The 10,207-nt window shown below is 40.4% G+C and overlaps 1 protein-coding gene across 2 annotated transcripts in view; it reads right to left on the bottom strand.

Annotated features, from left to right (window-relative positions):
- Window positions 1-310: 310 nt before the first annotated feature.
- Window positions 311-10,207, bottom strand: part of PATL1 (PAT1 homolog 1, processing body mRNA decay factor) — a 34,999-nt gene continuing 25,102 nt past the window's right edge. For both annotated transcript variants that reach the window (XM_004585276.2, XM_058662990.1), the window contains exons 13-19: window positions 9,875-9,934; window positions 9,047-9,195; window positions 6,715-6,874; window positions 3,339-3,494; window positions 2,521-2,612; window positions 2,284-2,433; window positions 311-1,994 (exon numbers count right to left, since the gene is read on the bottom strand). In XM_004585276.2, coding sequence (XP_004585333.2) covers window positions 1,973-1,994; window positions 2,284-2,433; window positions 2,521-2,612; window positions 3,339-3,494; window positions 6,715-6,874; window positions 9,047-9,195; window positions 9,875-9,934 — 789 coding nt within the window. In that variant the 3' untranslated portion in view covers window positions 311-1,972. The remainder of the gene's footprint in view (window positions 1,995-2,283; window positions 2,434-2,520; window positions 2,613-3,338; window positions 3,495-6,714; window positions 6,875-9,046; window positions 9,196-9,874; window positions 9,935-10,207) is intronic.

Genomic DNA, 10,207 nt, shown 5'->3' with positions numbered 1-10,207 from the left:
CCAGTTTGGCCTGTTTTGGCCATGGCTGTTGCGGACATTTGGGGAGTGATCAGTGGATAGATTTCTCTCTCTTAAAATGGAAAAAAAAAAAAAAAAGTGGGGGGAGGTGAAGGGAAAGCATCACAAGTTTTAGTTGTCAAGTAAAAAATATTTATGTCTCCCTTACAACAAAAATAAAACATTAATAACATCTTCAGCAATCTTCTACATCCAGAAGCTTTTAAGCCTCTATTCAAGTAGGCTAAAAACACACTAAAAATCATGTTAAGAAGTTACAAAGAAAAAGACTAGAAAAGCAGGCACATGTTTGCTTCAAGTATACAATTTGTTTTTATTTACAATATCCTATAAAAATGTAAATTTAGAAACTTTAATTTTCATTAATTAGAACCAAACAAACAAACAAAAAAAGATAAAGCACAGTAAAGAAGAAATAATAATCAAGTATTCACTTGATCAGTGTGAAGGGAAGGTAGGAAAGGTGCCTAACAGCAAAATTCAGACAATGGTCGGAGGGCAGCTAGGAAATGTTACTGAGGAACAGCTGGCGGAGCCTGGAGCTTCAGAACAGAAGAAACGGAGCTGCAGAACAAAGGCAGTTGGTCATAATGGAGGATTTACTGTTGTACAATACGTGTATGTGCAAAATGCTTACTCTCCTTAAACGTCATAGTCTGTCCCTTCTACCACATTCAAAAAAGTAAGAACATCAGAAAGCAGATAAGGACGGTCATATAAAATTAATTTTGGTATTAGTTAACTCAGGGCTGTAATCATAGGGACCAAAATTCCTTATCCTGGCTGACTGCTGAGTGGGAGAGGGGTAAGTAAGTGAGAAAGATCATGGAATGCCCTCCCCGCGAGGACTCAGATCCAGGTCCCTGGCTGCCTGGGAACGGGACTTGGCCGAGATAGAGTAGCGAGGACAACAGGTCTGTCCGTAGTGTGCAGGGAACTGCAGAGCTAACCGGTCAAACTTAGTTTCCATGGTTACACTGATAGATTTTTCTCCCACAGCATCAAATAATTGGGGAAGAGAGGTAAAAGCATGGCTTACGTAAGTAGTCTCAGGAAGACAGGGTGAGTGTGCAAAAAGCTGCACTGCAGAAGCAGGCTCTAAGTCAGGAGCATTCCGGTGATCTTGAATGCACTTGAAGGGACAGGCTCAAGTACACTGAAGTTGTAGCGTGAAAAAGGCTTAACCGTGTGTTGTCTCCATTAAAGCGAACAGAACCAAGGAAATAAAGGTGCAAGGAGACAAAGGACTTCTCAACCTAGAGATGGGTATTAGCCAATCAAGAATTTCTGATTTTATTAAATATGAGGCATACCCTGTTTTTATGGAAACCAGTAGAAACCATCAAATTAATTAAAAGAGGAAATAGAAATAGATTAAAAATACATCAGCTGGTTTTGTGTTTCAAAGAGGTATGTTTCAACTAAGTATTTTTCAATCTAAAATTGATTCTTTCAGGACCCTTTGGAAAATGTATAAACACATGGTTAGGGGTAAGTGTAGTATTTATCTATATTTTGATTTCTACTTGGTTTTCCTATAATCGTATTAATATGGGACAATGAAAAAAGACTTAAACAGGATGAGTGAAGGAATCCTTTGGTAGGCTACAATCTATTTTGAACTGGACTGGTGGTGGGATACGAGAAGTATTACATTTGTGTCTCTACGGTAAAGACAATGCAAAATTCAGAACTGAGTAAAAGGAGGACATGCAGAATTGTAACCGAGAAGATAAAGGAAAAACCAGCAGAAGGATCACCCAGCCGAATTTCACAGAGCAGTGGCCAAACTACCTGGCATGTCGGACACAACCCCTGCAACCAGGAATTGATCCCACAAGACTTTGCTTTGGGGAATAAGCTACCTTCCCTCCCTCATTAAAAACACTCCATTGGTGATGGCAGCAGTGCAGGTGGCAGCCGCAAGGAGGTACAGGACACACTTGGAGATCTTTTATCGTATCCCCTGAACTAGCCTAAGGGTATAAAGAAAGAGAGAAAGTAAACTTGTCTGTATGAATAAGTTAGATAAGGCAATCTTTTGCAATAAAATCATATTCTTGAATTCTCAGAACACCCATTGTAGTCAGTGTCTAGGAGGCACAGTAGTACCCAATATAGTGCTCTACACTTAGCAGATATATAAATAGTTAGCAAAGCTCTTGACCCTCTTTCACCAGATCCATTTTTGACTCCTTACCCCCACTCATAACTTCTGACGTGTCAACTGTAATGAGATACGAAAGTTTCCTGTTTCAAACTTACTGCAGTTTTGTCTCCAGCAAGTTCAGTTTCTGCCGGTCAACATAGCGAGAAAAGAGGGACACTAGGTTTGTGGGCATGGAGATTGGCTTGGCCAGAGCTGCTTGGGGAATCCGGAGAAGTTCTCGTGTTGCCATGAACATCACCTCAGTCCTGTTAGGGAAAACCCAGAACAATGAGAAAAACAAACAGATTACCTGAGAGAACCTGAAGTACGAGGAGAAAGCACTTCATACTGACCACTGGGTATTCTGTGTCGATTCGACAGCAGGTTCTGAACTCTGCAGGTCTTCCCCACGGCTCAGGAGGATGAGCAGCAGTGACAGGCCAAACTAGAAGACAAAATAGGATCAAACTCAACAGTGCATCTAATCTCCTCCAGCACTGTGGAGGGCCTGGCACCAGGAGGAAGCAGTATTGCAGCAAGTAGCCTTGCTGTGGGGCTTCTCTGTGAAACCAGGCAAAGAGCAGACTCCTCAAGTGGAGAGGCTGTCTCTCCAGGCTTCCCTCTTTGGCACAGCATTGCCTAAGCACAGCCGTTAGCCATGGCAATGGAATGTCACGATGTTCAGCAGTCCTCTCCACTGCCCACCCGGGGAGGAAAAGAAGGTTTTTCTTTGTCATGTATAATGTGAGACTTGGTTCCCTCTCCCCCCACAACAACCTCCTACAAAGGAACCAAAATGGATTAAACAGGAAAGTCAAACACAAACTTGGATATAGAATATTAAAATTTATGTAAACAAGAAAAAAGCGTTAAACAGAGTTAAGGTACTCTAAATGAATAAAAAGTTGTGAAGATCTTAGGAAACTCAGAGCTAAAATTACAAAAAGAATGGCAAGGAAGGAAAACTGGAACCTCAATTCTTGATGATGCATATTGAGCTACTATACCAGATTTATTTCACGTGAGATACATAAAGCCACCACGTGCTGAAACCATGGCCATTTGCAGCCTGTTACTGCGATCTTAATATAACTTCCGAAAGAAGCCCTTGGTCCAATTTACCACAGCCACAGCAGGAACAATTTCAACCTATACTTGCACTCACAGCTACCTTGTTCTGAAGCACAGCAGTGAGGTGAGGGCTGGAGGGTGCTGGTGCAGGTGCACTCTGAGGTAGGTTCATTAGCTGTTGCAGAAGGCTGGTGACAGTCACTGATGGAAGATGATACAGCAGAAGAGAGAAGGGACCCAGTAAGCATGGCAGCACCTACGAAAGAAAAACAGAAGTATTACATCCTGGCAACTGAAAACCGCTAATGCCCCAAGCCACCAGGGGGAACAGCTGTCACTCTGGACAAGGGAGACCAGCCTAGCATCTATCGTAACAACGAGTTCAAAGCGAACTGCTGAAAACTTGAAGATCTCTAATTTGTAACGGGAATGCTAAGACATGCAAGAGCCAAAGGCACAAATCAGTTTCCGAACATGTGAAGTTTCCTGCTAGAGGAGAGTGCCAGATTTAGTGACAAGCATTTTCAGATTTAATCAAATCTTACCTTTATAAAAGCTCATTAAGAAAATGGAGAAATCACTAGCTAATTTTCACAGATAAGAGAACTATGTGATTAAAACTGTAATGTTCATAATTACATACCAAGTAGCTAGAAACAAAACCCAGTCAAATTCTAACCTTCCAGTGATCTGTTCCTTTTTGCCAAGAGGCCCATGATGAAAAGTTGGAATACAGAAACAGTAATATAAAATATGGGTTATAAAACATGAAGTCAAAAGTGCTGTAAAGCATTCAAAACACACTATTTCTTTTTGTGGTCTGTTACTCTAAATAAAGTTTACAGTGATTTCACAGCATACACAAAGCAACAGTCTAAAGAAATTCATGTACTTGTCATCTAACTTCAAACAATAAGCATTCTGCCCAATTTGTTAATTTATTTAAAGATTTATTTTACTTTTATTGGGAAGGCAGATTTACAGAGATAAAAATACACGTAGAAAAATCTTCTGTCTGCTGGTTCACTACCCAAGTGACCACAACAGCAGGAGCTGAGCTGATCTTTGGCCAGGAGCCAGCAGCCTCTGGGTCTCTCACGTGGGTGCAGGGTCCCAAGGCCTTGGGCTGTCCTCCACTACCTTCCCAGGCCACAAGCAGGGAGCTGGATGGGAAGTGGGGCAGTCGGGATTAGAACCAGCACACATATGGGATGCCGGCATGAGTTTGAGGATTTTGCTAAGCCATGGGCCAACTTTTTAAATCTCTATCACATCACTTCAGGCAAAAATATCTGTTTGTATTTCTAATGACTTTTTTTTTCACAATAACACACCTAACAAAATTAGCAATAACTTAATATCATCAAATACATATTCCAAATTCAGATTTCCCAAATGTCCAAAGTTTCTTTAAGCAATCTAATTATGATTAATCAAATCTTGCACATTACATCTGGCTAATGAAGCTGTTAGAATCTGTACCAAACATGTCCTTTGCTACTGCCAGCTCCATTTCTGATGCCATTTGTTGAGAAAATTTTTCCTGTTGTTTGGATGTGGCTAACTGCATCTCTATGGTGTCACTGAATGAGTTTTGCTTCAGCTTTCCCCATAAACTGCCAGAATTACAGGTCTGGCTAGATTTAGGCTCAACTTGGAGGGGTGCAGGCAATGGAGGAAGTGACCACACAGGTGGTGGCAGGGGCGTGCCGGAACATTCCCCGGGCAGAACTGTGTGTTTTCAGCTGCATCACATCAAGAAGCCCACAGTGCTGGGTTGTGTCACTTAGTGGTGTTAAGTGCATTCGTGGGTTGGCAGCCTGTTTCAACCAATGTATAGTCCCCAGCTGATTTTGAATTTAAAGCGATCAGCATGAGAAATGACCACTACACAGTTGATTGACTGTTCTTTATAATGGGCACAGGAATTAGTCACTTTCTACTTTGACCATTTATTTTGCATTTATTAGCTAAATCCTTCTGACAAGAACTCTGTATTATCAAATCTCCAATAACCATGCCATTTGGTTGTACTAAAAAATGCAGGAAAAATGTCTTATCTTTTCCTTTATTTTTTTAGCCTAATGAGCTTACAGCTTAGCCTTATCCAAAGGTGATCAACATATTCCTGGTATCATTATGAATTTAATAGGCATATTTGATGTATTTTAATCTACTGTTTTACTTTTTCCACGAGGCAAATCGTTCCACTGTTGGCCAAAAGGGGCCCCTCCATTTTCTTTTGTGTTTCCTTCGGAATGGACCTTAGTAATTCATTAGCTTCCTGGAGAGATATTCCAGGATTATCTTGCACAGTTATGCTTCAGAACTGGAAGCATCTTCCCACGTGCTTCTCACCAGTTTCTTACCTAGCATCTAGAATGAAGGGCAGTATTTCTAACAGAGTGCTTAGTATACAGAAACATTCAATAAATACTTGCTAAATGAACAAGGCATGCTCAAAATAGTTGCACACTGATGAATTCCTGTGAGATGAAAACGAGCAAGTACCTAACTCACTGCCTACAATTTGCATATCTAAGATAACTGCTACTTTTTCATTTGGCCTTCTATTATCTAGGTTCTTAAGCCTTTCTGCAATCCATTTTTCGTTCTTGTACCCATTTAAAAATGTGCCTGTCTCATCCTGCTTTACTTTTTCCAATGACGAGACCTAAACTTCTACATTTCTGCATATGTTCAAACACTTTTCAACTCTTCTATGGCATATCACTTATAAAGCATCCTGGCAATGCTTGCTTTCTGAAGATGAACTACGCAGGTAGTTATCATTTAAGCTGCTGTTTACACTAATAGGTTTACATTCATACATTTTATTACTCTGAGTCTCAAAATTATGAATATCGGTCCTCCACTCTATTCTTCAGTGTCTTAAGACTATTGTAAATTTGCAAATCTTTCAAGTACTTTGTCAGGGATAAACACAGAAAGTCTAACCAAGAACTAACTAATTTAGATAATAAAAATTACTTAAAAGCACTGGCCCTGTTTCTGTGGGACACTACGCAATGAAGTCCACAGGCTAATATTAAGCTATAAAGTGTCAATGAGTGACACTTTACAGGACAGCTAGCAAAGTAACCAAGACTAGAAGTTTTCCGCTTTATCAAGTATCAGATTTTGCTGGGATCTTGTTAAACACACAGAAGCCCTGATTCTCACCCCAATAAATTCTGAGTAAATAGTTGGGGGGGTACAGATAATAGATTTACAAGTAATTCAGGTATAGACCACATTATCAGATAATTAAGTAAGATGAAAGTGCTCTTTTTCTTACATTTAGAAGCATCATCTGTTTCATCAAATATGTGATTAGAAACATGGGTCTGGAATACTTAGGGTTCTGTTTTGAATAACTAAATCGTACTGTGAAAAGTTGGAGAAAACAGTACAAAGGGAGGGGAAGAAATCTGAACTATAAAGACCCAAAAAAACCATCCTTCTTGGTGGATCACCTCATCTTGCGCATCCTTCTTAATAAGGAAAGGGAGGTTCCTGGCTGTTGCCATGAGAATATCAGCTGCTTGCTCTGTGGAGAGGAAAGGAAGAATGCGGGCAACCATTCTTTTCCCTTTTCGGATACACATAATTTGTACGAAGTGGTCATCACTTGGCCTGCAAGCGAAGAAAAATATCCACATGTCAGCAAGAACAACCTAGGAAACCTTCGTTCTGTCCCACTTAGACATTAGTGAACGAACATACTGCATTCATTTTCAGTCATCTACAGTACTACAAAATGAGAATTACTTCTTCAACTTGCAAGTTTTTCACAAATGCAGAAAATCATTATTTCAGAACTTAAACGTTAAAAAAAGTTGGTCAAGGGCCTGGTGAAATGGCCTAGTGGCTAAATCCTTGCATGCCAGGATCCCATAGGGGCACCAGTTTGTGTCCAGGCTGCTTCACTTCCTATATAGCTCCCTGCTTGCTGCTTGTGGCCTGGGAGAGCAGTGGAGGACGGCTCAAAGCCTTGGGACTATGTACCACAAGGGAGACTGGAAGGAAGCTCCTGACTCCTGGTTTTGGATCGGCTCAGCTCCAGCCAGTGTGGCCACTTGGGGAGTGAACCAGCAAACAGAAGATCTGTCTCTATGTATCTCCTGCTGCATAAAATCTGTCTTTCAATAAAAATAAATAAATCGTAAAAAAAAAGTTGGTCAAAATATATGCATTAATTTCCTTACAGTTTCAGGTAACCACAAAAGTATCATGTGGTTAACATAACATCTGAAAATATTTATAAACAGGAACAAACATCATGTTGAAGTTAATTTTGCAAGTGTTACCATTTTAAAGAACCTTTTTCTAAGTATTACATATGCACATTTATTACTTCAAGAAAAAAATGAACCCATGTATTATGACTTCATAACTCATCCTTTTTCATTTCTTGTGAATACTTTTCATGCCAATAAATATACTCCTTTATACCTTTCAAATTTGCTATTTTTTAAATGCATAGCATCCCAAATACAGATAAATCACATTTATTCACCTTTTCCCATCAGCCCAACTCCAGTGTATGACAAAAATAAAGTATCTGTTTTTCTCTGCCCTGGATTATGAGCAGTTTTCCTGAAGCGGTAAAGGAAATGGAAGCCAATAGGACAAGCAGTGCTCCTTAAAAACCTATTTGGAATTCACAGAGTATTTATTATTAACAAGACTTGTTTCCTGTTAATGGGAGACAAGAGACAAAGAAGAGCTCAGTCTCCATTTAAAAACTTACTGATTTATACAGCATATAAATATTTTTAAAAAGATTTAATTATTTTTATTGGAAAGGCAGATTTACAGAGAGAAGGAGACAGAAAAGATCTTCTATACACTGCTTCACTGCGCAAGTGGCCAGCGCAGCTACAGCTGAGCTGATCCGAAGCCAGAAGCTCTTAGCTTCCTCCAGGTCTCCCCTGTGGTGCAGGGTCCCAAGGCTTTGGTCCGTCCTCCACTGCCTCCCAAGCCACAAGCGGGGAGCTGGCTGGGAAGTGGAGCAGTCAGGCTAAGTACCCGTGCCTTATGGGTTCCTTATGCTTGGAAGTAGAGGATTTGCCAAATGAGCCCTTTTGCCAGGCCCAGGGTATAAATATTCTGCATAGGAATCCTAAAAAATTAGAGATGCTTATTTACAGTTTCTAGGTTGTAAGAAAGCAAATACATGGGCCTGGCGCAGTGCCCTAGCGGCTAAAGTCCTCGCTGTGAATGCCCCGGGATCCCATATGGGCGCCGGTTCTAATCCCAGCAGCTCCACTTCCCATCCAGCTCCCTGCTTGTGGCCTGGGAAGGCAGTCAAGGACAGCCGAAAGCCTTGGGACCCTGCACCCGTGTGGGAGACCTGGAAGAAGTTCCAGGTTCCTGGCTTCGGATCGGCGCAGCACCTGCTGTTGCGGCTCACTTGGGGAGTGAATCATCAGACGGAGGATCTTCCTCTCCGTCTCTCCTCCTCTCTGTATATCTGACTTTGTAATGAAATAAATAAATCTTTAAAAAAAAAAAAGCAAATACATGATTACAGGCTGCGTATGCTAGTAATCATGAACTGGAATATAATTCAATTAAAAACTAAAAGTCAAATTCACATTCTTTACTCTACCTTTAGCACCTTTAGCATGATCCTAGGTAAACATTAAACATGTATTTCTTAAGCAAAAAAATTCAGGATTAAAGGGATTATTTTCCTGACTGGAAAGGTTTATAAAATACATCTGTATGAAGTGGAATTTGAGTTAGGACGAAAGGACAGCTCCTGAACTTGAGCCTTCTGTTCTCAAAGCGCACAGTGCTCACCTCTCTTGTCCGGGCAGCTTCCCCCTCAGGTTGTCATACAGGCAACAAATTTTGTGCTTTCTTTCCTCCATCAATGCAGGCCGCTCTTCCTCTAGACTTAAGAGATAACGCCTCTCATAGTCCTCCACATCAAGGAGGAGGCTGTAGGTCTAAGAAGAGATATGGCTAGGTCAGGGTCACAGAGCACTAAGAACTTTTAAAAAAGTGTCCGTTAAATGCAAACAAAGTGAAATCACTTCAAAGTTCATCAAAAACCATTTTTTACTGTTACCCCAATCTCCAGTCTTAGCACATAAAACTAACAAAATAATTAAACTTAACACTACCCAATGAGGAAAATATTGTCACTTTTTACAACTGAGGACTGCAAAGAAAGGTTAAATAATTTGACTGTCAGGAATAGAGGACTCGGGCAGCAGCCTGGTCCTGGTCTGCGCTCTCCCCACTCAGTTCTGCGCCTCTGCCATGCGGCACTGACACTTCACAGACGCCCCTTTTGCATCTATCTCATTATCCTGAGGACTCACAACACTCCAGTGACTATCTGTGAACTCACCCGACTTATTTATTCCATACACCAATAACTTAATCTTTACTTTCTTCAGTCAGGTTTAGAAAGTAACCTGGGCCAAAGCTATGAGCTGTAACTGAACCAGCCTGGACAACAGCGCAGTTATTAGACAGTGTTGTTTCCATGGTGCCAAAGGTGAGCTATCCCACCATCCTTTCTTGACTGCTATGGTACACAACAGGTACTTGCTACATTCACTAAAGAAAATCAAACATTCATTTATCAAACTAATGACTGAAACAAATTCCAAAACTTACTTTTTCAATTATAACAAGGGTTTTTCTTCTCTTGTCCCGAACCTGTTTTTCTTTTGTTTCCTAAAAAAAGATTAAGACTATTCAACGTGAACGCTATACCTCTGTGTAAAAAAATAACCATCTCTAAGTTTGTTTGTAAAAATACCTTTAAGAGAATCCTCTCAGTTTACAATCTAAAAAAAATTACTGTGGACAAAGGTCAGTTTACTAAATCAAATCAAATAAACTATTAAACTGAATTCATAGAGCGGTAAATGGTAATTTACAATGTAGCAGCATATAAAGACAGAGGGAAATCAAACACACAGAAAATAGTAATTTTTAAAAATAAGC

Source organism: Ochotona princeps, chromosome 4 (assembly GCF_030435755.1).
Source record: "Ochotona princeps isolate mOchPri1 chromosome 4, mOchPri1.hap1, whole genome shotgun sequence".
Classification (NCBI taxonomy): domain Eukaryota; kingdom Metazoa; phylum Chordata; class Mammalia; order Lagomorpha; family Ochotonidae; genus Ochotona; species Ochotona princeps.
The sequence above is the reverse complement of the archived record's forward strand: the minus strand, read 5'-3'. Positions and strand labels throughout refer to the sequence as shown.